Genomic DNA, 22,258 nt, shown 5'->3' with positions numbered 1-22,258 from the left:
ATCCTTTTGTGTGCACCGGGAAATAAATTTAAATAAAGCTTGGCACAAGCCACAGTGTGTGCCTGCTCTTAATGGCCACGTTGTAAATCCAATTTTTTTTTTTTTTAAGAGCCAGGATTTCTTTAAACTGGAAAGCTATTGTGCATTGCAAAACAGGAAGATTTGGGTAGTGTTGATCCAAGCGAGCACCCCAAACGAAAGCAAAATGAATCCACTGAACAGGAATTTACAGTGCAAATGTATTCCTCTAAACAGGATGAAGATACAAAAAAAATGGCGTTATAAAACTACAGCTATATTGAAAATGGCCTGGGTTTTTGGTTTTTTTTTTTTTTGAGGTTTTTTTTTCCTAATCTACAACAATGACAGCTAAAGAGAAACACGATTGAACAATCAGGTCTGTCTGCTATTTTTTTTTATTTTTATTTTTATTTTTCACAAGAAGCTTGGTGGTTTTCAGGGCTTCGGTTTTAAGCGTCAGTATCCTCTCTCTCAAAAAAAAGACTTGGATAATTCCAATGCCACATGCCTTTGCAATGGATTCTCAGTGGGTGTGTTGTGTACTTAACAAAACCCAAAGAGCAGAGAAGCCGTCTCTTCCGAAACAAAAGCATTTTTTTTAAAAAGAAAAAAGAAAGAAAGCAGAACAGATTTTTTTTCATCCCCAATTTACAAGAACTCATTCTGAAATTATATCCTGCCCATTTATTTTTATTTTAAAAAAAGCATGATTGTGATGAAGGTTGCATCTTCATCAATAAATCTCAGAAAACCATTTTCTTTCTTTCTTTCTTTTTCTCTTTCTTTCTTTGTGTTTAATCTTTTGTCTTTTTTTCCCCCCACTTCGAAGCCACACAAGAAAGAGCAGGAATTTCACTCCCCCACTGTTTAAAAGGCTTAGCAATTTAAGTTTGCTTTCCTGCCCCCACCCACCCACTCACCCACCCACCCCTTTGCCCCTTAGATCTGCAGAAGAGAGGATACTTCTACTTAAAATGCCACTGCGTTTTCTCAGATGGGTACAGGAAATGGTTAAAGGAAGGGGTGTCAACATTAGAGCTAAAATGCAGAGCCAGAGAACTACAAGGCAACACAGGGCAGCAGGTGGACCATTCACGGATCTACACAATGAAGAAAAACTCAATAAATAAATCAAAAACAATAAAGGAAAAAAAAACAAGTTTGGATCAATGCAAGAAGCAGCCACCCCCCCCCTCCCGTCCCATCCTCGTTCAGGAGGGCGGGAGAGGGTGGGAGAAAACTGCAAGAAATTGAACAATGTTGGGGTCTTTTTGAGTTCCAGCTGACACGGCTGTCTTAAAGGGCCAGCCTCCCACCTTTTTTTAGCCAAGATCAGAGGGGGGGGAGCTTTCAAAAGGGGAAAGGGTTTGTCAAAAAGGTTTACCCAGGTGAAGGGACAGGATTCTGCTCCTGGATTTAAAGCTTTCCTCTCCTAGTCCAGAGGTCCTCAACCTTTGGGGCCCCAGGGACCGGTTCCGTGGAGAGGTTTTCCCACGGACCAGAGAATGCGTGGTTTTGTGTGCTGCCTGTATCCCACAGGGATGGGGCTTTGCCTGTTTGTGCAAACCGGTTGCTGGCATGCTGTGGCCCGAGGGTTGGGGATCCTTGTTCTAGTCCAACCCCCTGCTCAAGCAGAAGACTCTAAACCACAGGTCCCCAACCTTTTGGGGCCCCAGGGACCGGTTCCGTGGAGAGAGGTTTTCCCACGGACCGGAGAATGCGTGGTTTTGTATGTTGCCTGCATCCCACGGATGGGGCTTTGCCTGTTTGTGCGGACCAGTTGTCGTGGCCCGGGGTTGGGGACCCTTGTTCCAGTCCAACCCCCTGCTCAAGCAGGAGACTCTAAACCAGGGGTCCTCAACCTTTTGGGGCCCCAGGGACCGGTTCCGTGGAGTGAGGTTTTCCCACGGACCAGAGAATGCGTGGTTTTGTGTGCTGCCTACATCCCACGGATGGAGCTTTGCCTGTTTGTGTGGACCGGTTGTCGTGGCCCAGGGGTTGGGGACCCTTGTTCCAGTCCAACCCCCTGCTCAAGCAGGAGACTCTAAACCAGGGGTCCTCAACCTTTTGGGGCCCCAGAGGCCGGTTCCATGGAGAGAGGTTTTCCCACGGACCGGAGAATGTGTGGTTGTGTGTGCTGCCTGCATCCCATGAATGGGGCTTTGCTTGTTTGTGCAGACCAGTTGCTGGCATGCCACGGCCCAGTACCAGTCCATAGACTGGGGGTTGGGGACCCTTGTTCTAGTCCAACCCCCTGCTCAAGCAGGAGACTCTAAACCAGAGGTCCCCAACCTTTTGGGGCCCCAGGGACCGGTTCCAAGATTTTTCCGCATGGTTTTTTTGTGTGCTGCCTCCATCCCACGGGATGGCGCTTTGCTTGCTTGGGTGGCATGCCGTGACCGGTACCGGTCCACAGCCTAGGGGAATTGGGGACCCCTTTTCTAAGCCCCACCCCACCTTGGTGGAAATGACCCTCCCAGGCTGGGTGCAGTAAAAGCAACCTCTATCATCAGCTTCTTAAAAGTTAAAAAAAAAAGGGTCCAGGGGGAGTCCATCCACTCTAGAAGGGTCTGTAATCTCAAGGGGGGGGTCGGTAGGAGGGGGGGGAGAGAAGGAAAGAATGATGAAGAGCCAGTTTTTGGATCCGGATGGAGAAGGAAATTAAAAGGATGGGGAGGGAAGGAACAGAGCCAAATGGAAGGCACGAATCAAGACTCCAGTCCTTTTGTGTTGCTTGTGGGAAACGGGTGGAATGGAGAAATATATGCGCGGGGGGGGGAATATGCAGAGATATACACATCCCATATTAAAAGTCCCTTGGAATCAGGGAAAGGGGGGGGGAGAGAGAGAGAGACCCCCCCTTTAAGCCAGAGGTTTAGGATTTCTCCAGGGAATTGTGGGGGCATCTCGGCTTAAGAGTTGGGATGGCCAGGTGGAAATCCCAAAAGGAGAAGCAGAGATCACTGGGGAGGGGGGGGGGTCTTTGGTGGGGAGGGGTAAGAGAGAATGCACCTCGTTAGGAAACCATAACCGGAACAAAAACGAGGAGGGGCAAAGCCTTGACACCCACCTACCCACCTAGCCAGCCAGCCAGCCCCCCCCCCCCAAAAGGAATCAAATTCGCTGGAGAAGCCAATATAAAAATAGATCCCCGACCGGGGAGGAGGGGGGGGTTAAGCAGAGTTCACAAGGAGGCAGAGGGAAAAAAAGGGGGGGGGCTGGGAAATAGGTAGGAGAGGCGCTTCCCCCCCCCCTTACAAAAGCTTCCTCCGGATTCCGAGGGGATCCGGATCCATTGCAGAGACCCCCCCCCACCCCCTTATTCCTGCACGGAACGACCCCTCCCAAGGGGGCAGCAGGTAGGGCATGCCTGCTCGACCCTCCCCCCCAAAAAACAATTCCGCTTCCCCCCCCCCCGCCAGCCAGCCCCCCCCCAGCCCCCCAAGAAGCTGGTAACGATCTGGGTCGTAGAAAAAGGATCGAGGCAGGGAGGGAATCGATTATTGTTAGGCCGGGGGGGGGGAGAAAACAGTGGGAGGGGTCCACCGGGAGAGAGAAAATAGAGGGGGGTGGGGGGAGCACGAGGGGAGGGGCTGCCCATTCTTCCCGAACCCAGGAGGAGCCCCCGAAGCTCAAGACCCCCACCCCACCCCCGCCAACACACACCCACACCCGGGAGGGCGGTGGATCTCTTCTCCTCTTCCCCCCCCCCCGCCTTCCTCGATCCGCCTTCCTCTGCCCCGCCTGGATCCCCGATTAGGAGATCCTTCCATCCGGATCCTCCCCCGCCTCTCCAGCAGAAGCAGCAGAAGGCTGGGGTCGCCCCCTCCCCACGACCCCCTTCGCACCTTTTGTCCCCAGATCCTGCTTTGCAAGCCTCCCCCTGGCTTCCCTCTCGCCCCCTCGCTCGCCTTGGAGGGGGGAGAGGCAGGGAGGGAGGGGGCGTATTGTTCCTTCCGCGGGACCCCTCGCCTTGCCCAAGACAGACACGCGTTCGCTGCCTCCCCCTCCCCTCTCTCCCCCCCCCTCTTTCTCTCTCTCTTTCTGCCTCCCCTTCCTCCCCGTCTCTCTCTCTCTCTCTCTCTCTCTTCCCTCCCTTCCTCCCTTCTTTCTCTCTCTTCCCTCCCTTTCTCCCTTCTTTCTCTCCCTGTCTCTTTCTACCTCTCCCTCCTTTATCCCTTTCTCTCTCTCTTTCTACCTCGTCCACCCTCCCTCCCTCCTCTTTTTCTGCCTCCCCTCCCCCCCTCCTCTCCCTCTCTCCCTTCTTTCTCTCCCTCTGCCTCTTTCTGCCTCCCCCACCCTCCCTCCCTTCTATTTCTGCCTCCCCTTCCTTCCTCCCTCTCTTCTCTCCCTCTGCCTCCCCTCCCTCCGTCGCTCCCTTCTTTCTCTCCCTCTTTCTGCCTCCCCCTCTCCTTTCCCCACCCTCCCTCTCTGCCTTCCCTCCCTCCCTCTCTCCTTTCTCTCCCTCTGCCTCCCCCTTTCTGCCTCCCTCCCTTCTTTCTGTCCTTCTCCCTCTCTTTCTGCCTCCCCCTCCTTCCCCTCTCCTTTCTCTTTCTGCCTCCCTCTCTCTCTTTCTGCCTCTCCCTTCCTCCCTTCCTCTCTCTCTCTCTCTCCGCCTCCCTCCCTTCTTCCTCTCCCTCTCCTTCTGCCTCCCTCTCCCTCCCTCCTTTCTCTCTCTCTCTCTCTCTGCCTCCCCCTCCCCGCCCCCTCGACCTCTCCCCCTCTCCCCTCTGACCCGCCAGGAAGGCGTTCACACGAGCCCCGCTTGCCCACCCAGCCCCGGCCGTCTGGCAGGCTGGCCAAAGGAACGACACGAGAAAGCGAGAATACCTCTGTTTCGCACAGAGAACACTGGAAGAACAAGATAGCCGACGTGAACCAAAACCATCCTGCCCGGCGACGACGAGGCGAGGCGGTACGGTGCCCGGCGCTGATCGCCCGCTCGGCTCCTTCTCCTCCTCTTCCTCCGCGGCGGCGCTCAGCTAGCAGCCCCGGCGGCGGCGGCGGCCGTCCCCCCGCGACGGGGCCCGGCGCTGGCTCGGCTGCTGCTCCGGGAGAGGCGTCGGCGGCGTCGGGGGGCTCCGGGAAGGCGGCTGGCCCCTGGACGCGGCTCCTGGCCGCTCCCCTCGCTCCATTCAAATGGGGAGCTGAGCCCGCAGCTGCTCGCCTGACAAAGGGGGCGGCAGCCAATGACCGACGCGGCTCGGCGTCGAGCCAGGGATGCGGCGTCGGCGCGCGCCTCCGGCCCGGGAGGGGGACGCCCAATCAGGGGAGGCGCTGGGCGGGAGGCCACGCCCATTCACCCTCTCAGGAGTGGGAAGGGGCGGTGCGCCGGAGCGGCTGGGTATAAAAGCCCGGCGGCTGCAGCTGCTCGGTCAGTCCCGTCGGGCAGCTGCGCCTGAAGCAGCTGGGGGGAAGAGCGGGCGGGCGAGCGAGCGTGGCTCGGGGGGTGCGGAGGTCGTGGGGAAGAGTCGTCCTTGGGGGGGGCAGGCGCCCCGTTCCTGGCCGGCGAGTGGGGGAGAAGCGAGGAGGCTCCCTCGGGACGCAGCTTGAGGGCAAAGGGGTGAAAAGGGGCTGGGGGAGACCCGTGAGGGGGGCACCAAAAGAGGAGGGGTAGGTGGGGGGGGCTACAACGTGAGGGAGTCCTCGACTTACAACAGCTGGTTTAGCGACTGCGTTTGGGAAGGCCTGGAAAAGTGTGACTTGTGACCGTCTTTTGCAGCATCCCAAAGTTACAGATAGTTCTCAACTTAGAATAATAAATAATAATAGTTCTTGACTTATAATAATAATAGTTCTTGAATTATAATAATAATAAATAATAGTTCTCAACTTAATAATAATATTCTGGAGACAGCAGAATAGACGAGAAAGAACCGAGAAGAGAACAAAATACAAAGACCTACAAATAGAAATAGAAAGACTGTGGCAAAAGCAAGCAAGGGTAGTACCAATAGTCATGGGCGCCTTGGGTGCAATCCCAAAACAACTGGAGCACCACTTGAACACCATTGGCATTGACAAATTTGCTATTAGTCAATTGCAAAAGGCAGCCTTATTAGGAACTGCTTCCATCTTGCGACGAGATCTGTAATACCATCAAACATCCACATCTGCCTATCCCAGGTCCTGGGTAAGGACTCGATAGGTAGACAAAATACCAAATCCAGCCTGAACATCTGGCTGACTATGTGATGATCAATAATAATAATAAAGTTGGAAGGGACCTTGGAGGTCATCTAGTCCAACCCCCTGCTCAGCCAGGAAACCCTACACCATTTCAGACAAATGGCAGTCCAGTCTCTTCTTAAAAACTTCCAGTGTTGGAGCATTCACCGCTTCTGGAGGCAGGTTGTTCCATTGGTTAATTGTTCTGTCAAGAAGTTTCTCCTTTGTTCTAGGTTGGTTACAACAGTTTAGTTGAGACAGCCTTGAAAAATGCAGCTTACGACTGTCCTTTGCAGCATCCCATTCAAAGTTACAGATAGTCCTTGACAACAACAATTTGTTTAGTGACCGAAGTTGCGACAGCCCTGAAAACTGTGACTTACGACCATCCTTTGCAGCATCCCAAAGTTACATAGTCCTTGACTTACAACAGTTTAGTTACGACGGCCCTGAAAAGTGTGGCTTGTGACCGTCCTTCGCAGCATCCCATTCAAAGTTACAGATAGCCCTCGACTTACAACAGGTTGTTTAGCAACCGAAGTTACAACAGCCCTGAAAAATGTGACGTGACCGTTTTTCAAACTTAGGAGTGTTTCAGCATCCTCGTTACATGACCAAAATTCGGACACTCGGCAAGTGGTTCATATTTATGACGGTTGCAGCGTCCCTGGGGGGGGTCACAAGATCCCCTTTTGGGACCTTATGACAAGCAAAGTCCATGGGGGAAGCTGGATTTACATAATGACCATGTTGCTAACTTAACGAGTGCAGTGATTCGCTTAACGACGGCGAGAAAGGTCGTACACTGGAGCCAAACTTGCTTAAGGACAGAAATCCTGGGCTCCATTATATTCCTGGATCATCTTGCTTGTCTCTGTTTGGGAGGGGAGATTATTTCTCCCTGTTATTAAATTTTTTGTTCTTGTTTCCGTAACACACACATCCCACCACACACACACAAAAAAATTGTACAAACTTTTAAATAGCTGATTTTCAACAGTGTCCCTCTTTACGTCGGGTTTCGCCGAAGGGGTCACAATGAGAAAGGATGTGCCTAAACTCTTTGAAGTTACGGAATTAACAGAGGCGTGACGGCCTCTTTGAGGGCTCTTCAATGCAAACTGCTTTCACACAATATACAGAGGGTCCTCGGCTTATGACCACGATGGAGTCCGACATTTCTGTCGCTAAGCAAGATAATTCTGAAGTGTGTTTTGCCCCGTTTTATGGCCTTCCTGGCCATCGTTCTTGAATCACTGCAATGTTAAATTAGTAAAACACTTGTTATGTGAATCTGGCCTTCCCCGTTGAGTTTGCTCGTCGGAACGTCGCAAAAGGGGATCGCGTGACACTGCAACCGTCATAAATACGAGTCAGTTGTCAAGCGCCTGAATTGTGATTACGTGATCGTGGGGATTCTGCAAAGGTCGTAACTGTGAAAAACAGTTGTCGCTTTTTTCAGTGCCATCGTGACTTTGAATGGTCACTAAATGAATTGTTGTAGGTCAAGGAGTACGTGTACAGAGAAATTAGGGCCTTATTAAGGGCTCTTCCACACAGACTGCCTTCACACAATACATCCTGCCTATGCTGTCTTTTGTGCAATGCATAAATGAATCGCTTTTTATATAATGTATATATGTATTGAAAATTTAAATAAAAAATTAAAAAAAAAACAACGAAATACATCGTGTTTATACCGAAGGCTTCTACCTTATATTTTCCTCACAATAACCCTTTGGGTTGGGCGGAGAGAGGATGACCAACCCAGAGTCACCTAACGTGGGACTAGAACTCACCAGCCCCTGGTGATTGGCCCAAAGTCACCCAGCCAGCTTTAACATCTAAGGCGGGACTAGAACTCACCGTCTCCTGGTGATTGGCCCAAAGTCACCCAGTCAGCTTTAATGTCTAAGGTGGGACTAGAACTCACCGTCTCCTGGTGATTGGCCCAAAGTCACCCAGCCGGCTTTAATGTCTAAGGTGGGACTAGAACTCACCGTCTCCTGGTGATTGGCCCTTAGTCACCCAGCTGGCTTTCATGCCTAAAATGGGACTAGAACTCACAACCTCCTGGTGATTGGCCCAAAGTCACCCAGCTGGCTTTCATGCCTTAAGGCGGGACTAGAATTCACCGTCTCCTGATAATTGGCCCAAAGTAACCCAGCCTAAAGCGGTACTAGAACTTGTCTACTAGTTTATAGTCCAGCACCTTCACAACAACATCAAGCTGGGTTTCATCCCTCAATGAAACGAAAACTAACTAGAGGATCCAGGAGGACCCATGAAAATGAGACCACTCTAGGATTTTGCATCTATCTGCTTAACAAGAAGAGTCCGTTACTGTAAATTCATAGTATTGAATTTGGGGAAGTGACCTTTGTTCATAAACAAAACCAGGCCTATTTGGAGCTAAATCTAACGCACTATGGGTTTGTTAAGTGGGTTGCCTGTGTGTGTGTTCACAAAATACACATTTATGTTTCATGACCTTATCTGTGTGCTGTGTATATAGAGTCAGAATCTCAGAAGGGCAGAATTTTGAACAAGGATCCATGGCTGGTTAATTGGAAGAATTTATCTATTGTTTTTATAAATGTAAATAGTTATTTCTTCGTTATCTTGCCAAAGCATGACTTCGCTCATACATTTGCATTGTTTTCATTATTTAGTTTTTTCATTATTGATATTCCTTTCTTATACATGTACTGCTGTGTTTTACACCATGCTTTTATAGATTTATATAATTACAACATTGATATTATGGGTGTAGTTTGTAATAAGATAATGATTGTATATTTGTATGTTTCATGTTAACTATTCTTAACTATTTTAGTTATTTCATATAATTTCAGACGTTAACAGACAAATTATATAAATCTATATTCCGCTGTGTTCTGTCCTGTCTTTGTAATTGTACTGGTATCATGTTTTTAAAATTTGTGTTATTATCTACAGACTTTAGATTAGATTCTCTCAGTATTTGGATTAGATTCTCTCAGTATATATAGATTATTATCAAACAAACTGGCTGTAATTTTATTATTGAATTCTGTTTGGTCCTGGATGGTGACTAAATTAAAAACACTACTCTTCCGATTAGTAGTTACGTTGTTTTATGCAACAAAGCATTGTAATTGTGTAAATGGCTTCAATCTTCTTACCGTGAATATTTTGGTTGCTGTTAAAGTTCAGTTGTCTTTACGGAATCAGTGGCATAGTGTTGCAATAAACAGTGTAGGGCAAGTATTTATTTATTTTTAACTCCGTATACACAACACTTAAGCTGCTCCCTGAATTAACCCATGTTCTGGATTCACACAATGCATTTGAACAATAAACGAATCAAACAGTTTCAATTCACTCAATACAATAAACTAATCAAGGTTAATTCTAACCGAGCTTAGCCAATTATGCAGGTGCAGCTTGAAAACAACCTTTTTTTATAATAAAGCAAATACCCAGAATTAATCTGAAACTTATGTTGTCCAATCTTGTGCTTGCATCATCTTAATTAACTCAGTCAATAAGGAGTGCAGCATACTTCTGCAAACACCCTTATCCAGCTCACCCAGATAATTAATTAATAACTCAGATTGTTTGGGTCTAAATGACTTAACAATAACAATAATAGAGTTGGAAGAAAAACTCTGAAAGACAGCTGCCCCACTTTTGAAAGAAGGTGCACCCCCAAAGTACTACGTCCTGTTGAATGGGATCCCATTCCTTGAAACAATACCCATGGCCTCCACTGTCAATGGGGAACCTTCCTTCCTTCCTTCCTTCCTTCCTTCCTCCCTCCCTCCCTCCCTCCCTCCTTTCCCTCCTTCCTTCCTTCCTTTCCTTCCTTCCTTTCTCCCTCCCTCTCCCTTCTTCCTTTCCTTCCTTTCCTTCCTTCCGTTCCCTCCTTCCTTCCTTCTTTCCTTTCTCCCTCCCTCCCTCCCTTCCTTTCTTTCCTTCCTTCCTTTCTCCCTCCCTCTCCCTTCTTCCTTTCCTTTCCTTCCTTTCCTTCCTTCCGTTCCCTCCTTCCTTCCTTTCTCCCTCCCTCCCTCCCTCCCTTTCTTTCCTTCCTTCCTTCCTTTCTCCCTCCCTCTCTCCCTTCTTCCTTTCCTTTCCTTCCTTCCTTTCCCTCCTTCCTTCTTTCCTTTCTCCCTCCCTCCCTCCCTTTCTTTCCTTCCTTCCTTCCTTTCTCCCTCCCTCTCCCTTCTTCCTTTCCTTTCCTTCCTTCCTTTCCCTCCTTCCTTCTTTCCTTTCTCCCTCCCTCCCTCCCTTTCTTTCCTTCCTTCCTTCCTTTCTCCCTCCCTCTCTCCCTTCTTCCTTTCCTTTCCTTCCTTTCTTTCCCTCTCTCCCTTCTTCCTTTCCTTTCCTTCCTTCCTTTCCCTCCTTCCTTCTTTCCTTTCTCCCTCCCTTCCTTCCTCCCTCCCTCCCTATTTTTCTTTCTTCTTCTTCCTTTTCCCTCTTCCTTCCTTTCTCCCATATAGATGCTTTTTAAAAAAAATAAAACAATTTTGATGCCCCAAAGGCAAAGCAAATGAACCAGGCGTATTTTTATTTTGCTATTTGACCCCCTGTGCTTTGTGATCACGGTATCATGTGGGTAAAACATTCAACTCCCTTTTTTCTCTTCCTCTCCACAAAGGTTGCCCAGTCGGTTTAATCACTGAAAGAAAGAAAAAAATCTGTTAAAAGGATTTAAATTCCTTCTTCATTTACAAGCTGGCCTTTGTGGATTCTTCAAAGCACACCCAGAAAGTTCCTAAAGTCTTTTAGCCTTCACTCTTCTTCTTCTTCTTCTTCTTCTTCTTCTTCTTCTTCTTCTTCTTCTTCTTCTTCTTCTTCTTCTTCTTCTTCTTCTTCTTCTTCTTCTTCTTCTTCTTCTTCTTCTTCTTCTTCTTCTTCTTCCTCCTCCTCTTCTTCTTCTTCTTCCTCAGCGTGACTTAACTGACCTCATAGAAATGGAATAACATATTTGGAACGGACCTTGGAGGTCATCTAGTCCAACCCCCTGCTCAAGCAGGAAACCATTTATACCATTTCAGACAAATGGCTGTCCAGTCTCTTCTTAAAAACCTCCAGTGTTGGAGCATTCACCACTTCTGGAGGCAGGTTGTTCCACTGGTTAATTGTTCTGACTGTCAGGAAGTTTCTCCTTAGTTCTAGGTTGCTTCTCTCCTTGATTCGTTTCCATCCATTGCTTCTTGTCCTGCCATCAGGCGCTTTGGAGAATAGCTTGACTCCCTCTTCTTTGGGGCAACCCCTGAGATACTGGAAGACTGCTATCATGTCTCCCCTCAACCTTTTCTTCATTAAACTAGACATACCCAATTCCAGCAACCGTTCCTGATATGTTTTTGCCTGCAGTCACCTGATCATCTTTATTGTTCTTCTCTGCACTCTTTCTAGAGTCTCAACATCTTTTTTACATCGTGGTGACCAAAACTGGATGCAGGATTCCAAGTCTGATCTTACCAAGGCGTTATTCAGTGGCACTAACACTGCACATGAACTTGATTCCATGTACTAACTCCTCTGCCTTCTTGACAGCTGCTTCCTATGCAGTTGGAAGCTTGCTTCTCTCCTCTGATGCTTCATGACACATGCTGGTTTGACCAGAGCTGGTTAGCCTTTGTAGCCAGCTGCCCACTTGTGACAGCCTCAGTTGTCTTGGATTTTCTCCTAAGACATTCCCTCCGCCTGTGTCTTCCTCCCTCCCTTCCCAGCTGCGCATCGTTCTTCCTTTGCAATAAGAGCCCTTGACATAATTTGCAGTTACAGTCAGATGCCAAAGGAACACAGATGGGTTAAAATTAGACCCCACTCCTACCCATTTGTCTTCTGTAGCCCCTGGATTAAATTGCTGTATTGCAACAGAAATTTGCTAAGTAGGGTTTGGCCCACACATGGCAGTGGCTTAACCTCACTTGCAGTGTTCAACATCGCCTGGATAGAATGGAATGGAATGGAATGGAATGGAATGGAATAGAATAGAATAGAATAGAATAGAATAGAATAGAATAGAATGGAATGGAATGGAATGGAATGGAATGGAATGGAATGGAATGGGATGGGATGGGATGGGATGGGATGGGATGGGATGGGATGGGATAGAATAGGATGGGATGGGATGGGATGGGATGGGATGGGATGGAATAGAATAGAATAAGAAATAGAATAGAAAGAATAGAATAGAATAGGAAATAGAATAGAAAGAATAGAATAGAATAGGAAATAGAATAGAATAGAATAGAATAGAATAGAATAGAATAGAATAGAATAGAATAGAATAGAATAGAAAATATGGAATGGAATAGAATAGAATAGAATAGAATAGAATAGAATAGAATAGAATAGAATAGAATAGAATAGAATAGAATAGAATAGAATAGAATAGAATAGAAACTAGGAAATAGAATAGAATAGAGAATAGAGCTGGAAGGGACCTTGGAGGTCTTCTAGTCCAGCCCCCTGCTCAAGCAGGAGAACCTATACCATCTCAGACAGGTGACTGTCTAGTCTTTTCTTAAAAACCTCCAGTGATGGAGCACCCACGATTTCTGGGGGTAAAGCTGTTCCACTGGTTGATTGTCCTCACTGTTGGGAAGTTTCTCCTTAATTCCAGGTTGCTTCTCTCTTTGGTCAGTTTCCAACCATTGTTTCCAATTTGGAGAATTCAGTGTTACTCCCTGTTTGTGATGCTGTCTTTATCCCATCAGCCATGATTTAAAAGGTCATATCCCACTGTTTTGTCTTCCACAAATCAATTTTACTTAACCACACACATTTCCTTCATAAACTGTGCTAAGCTAATTTTACAGCTAACTTTATAGCTTTCTTATCTGGTTCTTGCATGTGTAGACAGAGGAGTAGCGTGGAAAAGCACTGAATTGAATTGAGCCAAGTGAGCTGACTTGACTTGACCTACCTTGATTTGAGTTATGTTGAGTTCAATTGAATTGAGCTGAACTGAGTTAGTTCAGTAGAATTGAGTTGAATTGGATTGAATTGAATTGAGCTGAGCTGAGCTGAGCTGAGCTGAGCTGGCTTGCTTGAGCTGAACTGAACTGAACTAAGCTAAACTGTCTTGGCTTGAGCTGCCTGATTTGAGTTCCGTTGAGTTCAGTTGAATTGAGCAGAACTGAGCTAGTTTAGTAGAATTGGATTGAATTGAATTGAGCTGAACTGAGTTGAGTTGAGGTGAGATGAGTTGATTTGAGGAGCTGAGCTGAGCTGAGCTGTGCTGTGCTGTGCTGAGCTGTGCTCAGCTGTGCTCAGCTGAGCTGAATTGAGCTGAGCTGAGCTGAGTTGGCTTGGCTTGACTTGAGCTGACCTGAGCTGACTTGACTTGAGCTGCCTTGAGTTGAGTTGAGTTGAATTGAATTGAGCTGATCTGATCTGATCTGAGTTGAGTTCAGTTAAATTGAGCTGAGTTGAGCTGTGTTGAGCTGAACTGAGTTGACTTGGCTTGAGTTGAGCTGTTTTGAGCTAAGCTAAGCTAAACTGACTTGGCTTGAGCTGAGTTGAGCTATCTTGACTTGAGTTGAGCTGAACTGAGCTGAGCTAAGCTAAGCTGACTTGGCTTGAGCTGAGTTGACTTGGCTTGAGTTGAGCTGTCTTGAGTTGAGATGAGCTAAGCTGACTTGGCTTGAGTTGAGCTGAGCTGAATTAAGCAGGACTGAGTTGACTTGCCTTGAGTTGAGCTGAACTGAGCTGAGGTAAGCTAAGCTGACTTGGCTTGAGTTCAGCTTAACTGTCTTGAGTTGAGCTGAGCTCAGCTAAGTTGACTTGGCTTGAGCTGAACTGAATTGCGTTGAGCTGATTTGAGCTGAGTTGAATACAGTTGAGTTGAGCTGAACTGAGTTGACTTGTGTTGAGTTAAGCTTAGCTGAGCTGACTGACTATAGATTTACAGTTACTTGGTTCTGTTTCAAACTAGGGCTGGGAACACATCTGTCTTATACCTGTGTTCCTCTTGCATCCTTGCTGTTTCTAACTGTTCTCGCTTTATCCTCCCCATACTTCCCTTAGGTGAGTTCAATCTTTATAATACAATAATTCAACAGGCCTTCCTATCCAAAGCATTTTATAAAAATAAAGCCGGGCTGGTATCTGATGTTTTGCCCAAAGGTTATGATGAAAAGCTACCAACAAAGTTAAAGCCAAAGAGGTCTGCTCTTTTTCCAGAGTGATAAATGGTTTGTGGGGAAAACAGAACTGAGAATAGAATAGAATAGAATAGAATGGAATGGAATAGAATAGAAAATATGGAATAGAATAGAATAGAATAGAATAGAATAGAAAATATAGAATAGAATAGAATAGAATAGAATAGAATAGAATAGAATAGAACTGGAAGGACCTTGGAGGTCTTCTAGTCCAGCCCCCTGCTCAAGCAGGAGAACCTATACCATCTCAGAAAAGTGACTGTCTACTTAAAAATCTCCAGTGATGGAGCGCCCATGATTTCTGGAGGCAACTTGTGTTCCACTGGTTGATTGTCTTCTCTGTCAGGAATTTTCTTCTTAATTCCAGGTTGCTTGTCTCTTTGATCAGCTTCTATTCATTGCATCTTGTCCCTCCTTCAGGTGCTTTGGAGAATAACGTGACCCTTTCTTCTTTGTGGCAGCCCCTCAAATACTGGAACGCTGCTATCATGTCACCCCTGTTTCTTCTTTTCTTTAGACTAGCCAAACCCAAGTCCTGCAGCCGTTCTTCGTATGTTTTAGTCTCCAGGCCTTTGATCATCTTCTCTGAACTTTTTCCAAAGTCTAAACACCTGTTTTTGTAATAGGGTGACCAAAATTGGCTGCAGTATGAAAAATATGAAAAAAAGTAACCTGTGACCCTATTCCACACTTAAGACCCTTGCCGCATCCCCAGGGTCACGGGATCAAAATTCAAGACGCTTGGCAACCGGATCCCATTTATGACAGTTACAATGTCCTGAGGTCACGTGTTCATCTTTTGTGACTTTCCGAGGAGCAAAGTCGATGGGAAAGCCAGATTGACTTTACAACTGTGTTACTAACCACGGAAGTGATTCATTCAAAAAACTGAGGCAAGAAACGGTCGCAAAATGGGGCAAAAATCACTCCACAATTGTCTGGCTGAGCAACAGAAATTTGGCTGTAGATTAACTGCATCCAGTTTTGGTCACCACGATGTAAAAAAGACGTTGAGACTCTAGAAAGAGTGCAGAAAAGAGCAACAAAGATGAGGAGGTTAAAACATATAAGGAACGGTTGCTGGAATTGGGTATGTCTAGTTTAATGAAGAGAAGGACGAGGGGGGACAGGATAGCGGCCTTCTAACATCTCAGGGGCTGTCCCAAAGAAGAGGGAGTCAAGCTCTTCTCCAAAGCCCCTGAAGGCAGGACAAGAAGCAATGGATGGAAACTCATCAAGGAGAGAAGCAACCTAGAACCAAGGAGAAACTTTCTGACAGTGAGAACAATTAACCAGTGGAACCACTTGCCTCCAGAAGCTGTGAATGCTCCAAGACTGGAAGTTTGTAAGAAGAGACTGGACAGCCATTTGTCTGAAATGCTATAAATGGTTTCCTGCTTGAGCAGGGGGTTGGACTAGATGACCTCCAAGGTCCCTTCCAACTTTATTATTATTGTTGTTATTATTAACTCGACATCCATGAAAGGTTTTGAGATCGTGTTTTTCACCTCATGGTAAAATTGGTATTAACCTTGATCAGTTTTTTCTTTCTTTCTTTCTTTTTTGCAGCTTCATGCGTGCTTGTGAATTCAGCCTGCTTCATTCGTTCAAGATCCAGGAGAAAGTAGTGCGTGAACTCGGAAAATGGATTAATTTGGTCACCCTGTCAACTGTTTTTACGCTGGTGAAGCCTTAGTGTTCCCCCCCCCCCCCGATGGAATTTATCCTCCTCAGAGTTGTCAAGGCTAAGAAAAAGCAGTGGGGAGCCAGCAGTTTTATTTAATCTTGCTGAAAATTACATTTCATTAACTACAGTTTACCTGTACAGAAGATCTGATTATTACCCACGTATTTACCTACCTTTCCACATATGGCACTTCTAAAAAAATACAACGCGGTGTGAGCTCAGGACTGCACAGATGCCAAACAGGTAATCCTCAAATTGTAACGGTTCATTTAGTGACTGTGCAAAGGTACAGCGACACTGGAAAAAAAGTGACGTGTGAACCTTTTTCACACTCACAACTCTTGCAACATCCCTGTGGTCAATGTGGTCAAAATATATGTTCCGAGTAGCACAGTTTTTTGCAGCATTGCTGGAATTGTTGCAGGAAGCTGCAGTTTCTTGATGTATATTTTGCCAAGTTTTTGGACATAGTTCCCAGTGCTCTGATGACAATGAGTATCACCGTTACACGTTTCATCCATAATCGCGAAGTTTCGATGGCCAGGTCATGATATTTTGTAATTTTTTTCCAGTTTTTTTTTTCTTCGACTCTGGCATCTCCTGGTACAGCGATATCAATCAGCTGTATGCTTCAGTTTTCTACAACTGTGATATCCGGCGTGTTGTGTTCCAAATGGCGATCTGTCTGTATTCGAAAGTCCCACAAGATCTTCACCCTCTCATTCTCAACAACTTTTTCCACCCTATGTTCCCACGACTTTTCGGACACAGGCAAGTCATATTTTTTTACACAATGCCCAGTGGATTAATTTAGCAACTCGCTCATGTCTATTATTATTATTATTATTATTATTATTATTATTATTATTATTATTATTATTATTATTATGGATCATCACACAGTCAGCCAGATGTTCAGACTGGATTTGGCATTTTGTCTACCTATCGAGTCCTTACCCAGGACCTGGGATAGGCAGATGTGGATGTTTGATGGTATTACAGATATCGTCGCAGGATGGAAGCAGTTCCTAGTAAGGCCGCCTTTTGCAATTGACTAATAGCGAATTTGTCAATGCCAATGGTGTTCAAGTGGTGCTCCAGTTGTTTTGGGATTGCACCCAAGGAGCCTATGACTATTGGTACTACCCTTGCTTGCTTTTGCCACAGTCTTTCTATTTCTATTTGTAGGTCTTTGTATTTTGTTATCTTCTCCAGTTCTTTCTCTTCTATTCTGCTGTCTCCAGGCACTGCCACGCCCACTATCCAGACTTTTTTGTCTTTCTTATCGACAATTGTTAAGTCTGGGGTGTTATGTTGCAGGTGCTTGTCTGTTTGAATTCTGAAGTCCCAGAGCAGTTTAATTTTATAATTTTCTATGACTTTCTCTATTTTATGATTCCACCAGTTTTTGCTTACAGGCAAATGATATTTTTTGCAGATCTTCCAATGCACCATTGTTGCTACTTTGTCATGCCGCTGCTTGTAGTCAGTCTGTGCGATCTTCTTGCAGCAGCTTACCAGGTGGTCCACTGTTTCTTCAGCTTCTTTGCATAGGCGGCACTTATTGTCTGTTGCTGTCTTCTCAATTTTGACTTTATATGCATTTGTCCTTAAGGCTTGGTCTTGTGCAGCCAGAATTATTATTATTATTATTATTATTATTATTATTATTATTATTATTATTATTGTTATTATTATTATTATGTCTTTCCTTCCTTTTCTCCCCTCCCCAAATTCAAAGAGCTGGAAGAAACTTTACTTTCTGCAGTGCCTCTAAATTCTCAACATCTAAACTGCACATAATTAAAAAATCTCCTGTAATGTTTCTCCAAGGTTAAAATGACTCTATTAATGTCTGGACAGCATCCAGGACCAGTAATTATAATTTTGACTCCTCGGAATTCCAAAAAGAGTTTTAATTAGAAATGGATTTTTTTTTCCTTCTCTGCTTTTTCTCTGGCAGGGTGCTTTGCACCCTTTCAATTATTTTTCCGTCTCAAAATTTGTCAGTTATTAATAACAGGTGAAAAATTCCTTCTGGAGCTGCAGAAATAATAAAAAAAAAACCTGCTTGGCTTTCTTTGAGAATCATCTTTATAAAAAGAAAAAGAAAAAAAGCATGGCAGTAGTTTTTTCATGATTTGCCTAGCCAGGAAATTGATAAATTCAACACATAGAATAGAATAGAATAGAATAGAATAGAATAGAATAGAATAGAATAGAATAGAATAGAATAGAGTAGAGTAGAGTAGAGTAGAGTAGAGTAGAGTAGGGTAGGGTAGGGTAGGGTAGGGTAGGGTAGGACAGGATATATAATAGTAGAATAGAATAGAATAGAATAGAATAGAATAGAATAGAATAGAATAGAATAGAATAGAATAGAATAGAATAGAATAAACAATAGAATATAGAATAGAATATAGAATAGAATAGAATAGAATAGAATAGAATAGAATAGAATAGAATAGAATAGAATAGAATAGAATAGAATATGGAGTAGAGTGGAGTGGAGTGGAGTGGAGTAGAGTAGAGTAGAGTAGAGTAGAGTAGAGTAGAGTAGAGTAGAGTAGAGTAGAGTAGAGTAGAGTAGAGTAGAGTAGAGTAGAGTAGAGTAGAGTAGAGTAGAGATATAATTCTTTATTGACCAACTGTGACTGGATACACAAGGAATTTGTCTTTGGTGGATAAGCTCACAGCATGCATATAAACCACAAGTAATAGGTCACAGGTGATAAATCATTGTTACAATAATCAATCATAAGTTACAAGCAACAATCCCACATTTAATATTGTTCCGCTTGTTCAATCCCTCCAAAACCGTTGACTGATTTTTTTCAATGTTTGGCAGATCTGCTAGCTATGTTATAATGAAAGCCTGTCTTTTTTTTTGGGGGGGGCACCATTGGAGACTTTCCCAGCCAACCCACATGATTCATTTAACAACTGCAGTGAGTTGCTGAACCACTGTGGTTAAAAAAAAAAAGGTCATGCAATAGGCTGCCACTCACTAAACAACTGACTTTGGCAGTGAGAACTCTTGTCCCCAAAACTGTCATCATAAGTCGAGGATAACTGCCCACCAAAGAGAGTTGGGTCCATATTTCCACTGGACTGGTGGAATGCCATGCCTTCATATCAAACCAGGATAGGACCGTGCAGACCAGGGGTCTTCAGACTTGGCCCTTTTATGACTGGTGGACTTCAACTCCCAGAATTCCTCAGTCGGCCATTTTGATGAAACTGCGGGCTTGGATCCAGACTTTCAGGGGTCTTCAAACTTGGCCCTTTTATGACTGGTGGACTTCAACTCCCAGAATTCCTCAGTCGGCCATTTTGATGAAACTGCGGGCTTGGATCCAGACTTTCAGGGGTCTTCAAACTTGGCCCTTTTATGACTGGTGGACTTCAACTCCCAGAATTCCTCAGTCGGCCATTTTAATGAAACTGCGGGCTTGAATCCAGACCGGGGGTCTTCAAACATGGCCCTTTTATGACTGGTGGACTTCAACTCCCAGAATTCCTAGCCAGGCATGCGAATTCTGGGAGTTGAAGTCCACCAGTCATAAGAGAGCCAAGTTTGAAGACTCCTGGTGCAGACGTATCTATACTGTGCAATGGAAGAAAGGAACTTTCCCGAGTAAGGGCCGTCCTCAACTTAACAACCAAAATTTCTGTTGCTAGGCGAGACATTTGTTAAGTCAGCTTCACCCCATTTTACGACCGCAGGCCTTAAGTTAGGAACACGGTCGTTATGCGAATCCAGCTTCCCCCATTGATTTTGCTTGAAAGACGGTTGCCAACGGGGATCATGTCATCCTGCAGGACGCGGCAAGCATCATAAATACGAGTCAGTTGCCAAACGTGTGAATTTTGATCATGTGAACCTGAGGGGGGGGGGAATGTGGCAAGGGTCGTCAGTTGTGAAAAACCATCGTAAATGACTTTTTTTCAGTGCTGTCGCGATTTCAAACGGTCACTAAATGAAAAGTCGGCTACAAAAAAAAATTTTCAGTCCCTAAATCAATTACTTGACAAACTGGATGAACCAGTCACCCACATTTCCCCCCCCCCATCCCACTGCAGTCGTGTGAACACATTCACAGCCAGTTGCAGCATCCCACACACACATGACCACGTTTGACCCTGGTTTGCTGAAAACCAGCTGTTACTTCTGGGGGGGGGGTTGTTTTGTTTTTTGCAAAACCGCATCTATGGCAAACCCAGGGGTTTGTGTAACAGCCATGGTGCTCGCTTAACAATCACTGCGAAAAAGGTCATAAGATCGAAATAGTTGTAGAAAGCTTAAGGCACTATCGACATTGAGGTTTTGACTAATTCTTGGCACATCTCTGTTTTCAAAGAGGTTAATGGATAAGCCCAGCCAAGGAAGATTTTACAAGGAGCCATAAAAGTAACTTTCTCGGGTGCTTTTGTATGTGTGGTGTGTGTGTTTGTGTGTGTGAGAGAGAGAGAGAGAGAGAGAGACAGAGACTGGGATGGGGGCGAGGGAAAGAATGAGAAAGAGAACAAGAAAGAAAGAAAGAAAGAAAGAAAGAAAGAAAGAAAGAAAGAAAGAAAGAAAGAAAGAAGGAGGGAGGGGAAGGAAAGTGGAGGGAGGGAGGGCAGAAGGAAGGAAAGAAGGAAAAGGAAGGGAGGAGGGAAAATGAGGGAGAGAAAGAAAGGAAAGAAGGCAGGAAGAAAGAAGAGGAGGGAAGAAGGGAGGGAGGGAAGAAAGAAAGAGAGAAAGAGAGAAAGAAAAAAGAAAGGGAAAAGAAAGAAAGAAAAAGAATGAGAGAGAGAACAACAGAGAAAAAGAGAATGAGAAAGAATGAGAATGAGAAAATGAGAAAGAATGAGAATGAGAGAGAATTATAAATGAAAAAAGGAAGGAAGGAAAGAATAGAATAGAATAGAATAGAATAGAATAGAATAGAATAGAATAGAATACAGGAATGTAGAATAGAACAGAATAGAACAGAACAGAGTAGAATAGAATAGAATAAAAGAAATAGAATAGAATAGAATAGAATAGAATAGAATAGAATAGAATAGAATAGAATAGAATAGAATAGAATAGAAAATATGGAATGGAATAGAATAGAATAGAATAGAATAGAATAGAATAGAATAGAATAGCATAGAATAGAAGTTGGAAGGGACCTCGGAGGTCTTCTAGTCCAGCCCCCTGCTCAAGCAGGATAACCTATACCAGAGAGGAAGGAAGGAAGGAAGGAAGGAAGGAAGGAAGGAAGGAAGGAAGGAAGGAAGGAAGGAAGGAAGGAAGGAAGGAAGGAAGGAAGGAGAGTGGAGGGCGAGGGAAGAGGGAGGGGAAGGGAGAGTGAGAATAGAAAGCTCTCACTCTATCAAAAGAAGCAGCTTCTCCAGACTAATACAAAGAGCAAATAGAAAGTTGCCACAGAGACCCTTTTCGGCAGCTGAAAGTGGATCTGGGGCTGGGACAGATTTCCAGGAGACTCCTTGCGATTCGGGAATCAAGTTTCTCTCTAGAGCCGAGACCTTGGAATAGAAGAGACGCTCCTAAACCTGCAGCTGTTGCAAAAGGAGAGCTATTCAGCCTTGCCAGGGGGGGGGCTGCCTCTTTTCCCGCCCTCCCCCTTTCGCCAATTGCTTTGAGGACTCTAATAAAAGAACATGTGGGGGGGGGTCTGTCAGAAGCCCCCCTCCTTACACCCCAACCCCAAGGCCAGATTTTTATAGCCTAATAACGGTTGGTTTGTCCTCAAGAACGTTATGGGTTTGTCACTCAATGGAAATGAACCAAAGGGAAGGAAATATTTGTTCATTAAATATTTACTCTATTTATTTATTAGGTTTTTATCCTTCCTTCCTTCCTTTCCTTCCTTCTTCTCTTTCCTCCCTCCTCCTTCTTTATTTCTGTTTCCTCTTTGTTTTTCTTTTCTGTCTTTCTTTCTTTCTTGTTTTCCTTCTTTCTTTCTTTCCCGCCTATTATTTTTATATCATAACTCAAGTCGGCGAACATACGTAATACCCTTTCTTCTTTCTATTTTTCCCCACAACAACAAACTTGAGGGGTGGATTGGGCTGAGATGGATGGACTGGCCCAAAGTCACCCAGTTGGCTTTCATGCCCAAGGCGGGACTAGAACTCACCGTCTCCTGGTGATTGGCTCAAAGTCACCCAGTTGGCTTTCATGCCAAAGGCGGGACTAGAATTCACCATCTCCTGGTGATTGGCTCAA

The 22,258-nt window shown here is 45.1% G+C and overlaps 1 protein-coding gene across 1 annotated transcript in view; it reads right to left on the bottom strand.

Annotated features, from left to right (window-relative positions):
* RNF165 (ring finger protein 165) overlaps positions 1-5,191 on the bottom strand; it is a 96,500-nt gene extending 91,309 nt beyond the window's left edge. Inside the window, exon 1 of the mRNA XM_039338646.1 lies at positions 4,852-5,191. Coding sequence (XP_039194580.1) covers positions 4,852-4,909 — 58 coding nt within the window. The 5' untranslated portion in view covers positions 4,910-5,191. The remainder of the gene's footprint in view (positions 1-4,851) is intronic.
* Positions 5,192-22,258: the final 17,067 nt, after the last annotated feature.

This window comes from Crotalus tigris, unplaced genomic scaffold (genome assembly GCF_016545835.1).
Source record: "Crotalus tigris isolate CLP2741 ecotype Arizona unplaced genomic scaffold, ASM1654583v1 scf7180000017710.2780689, whole genome shotgun sequence".
NCBI lineage: Eukaryota > Metazoa > Chordata > Lepidosauria > Squamata > Viperidae > Crotalus > Crotalus tigris.
This window is presented reverse-complemented; position numbering and strand designations above follow the sequence as displayed.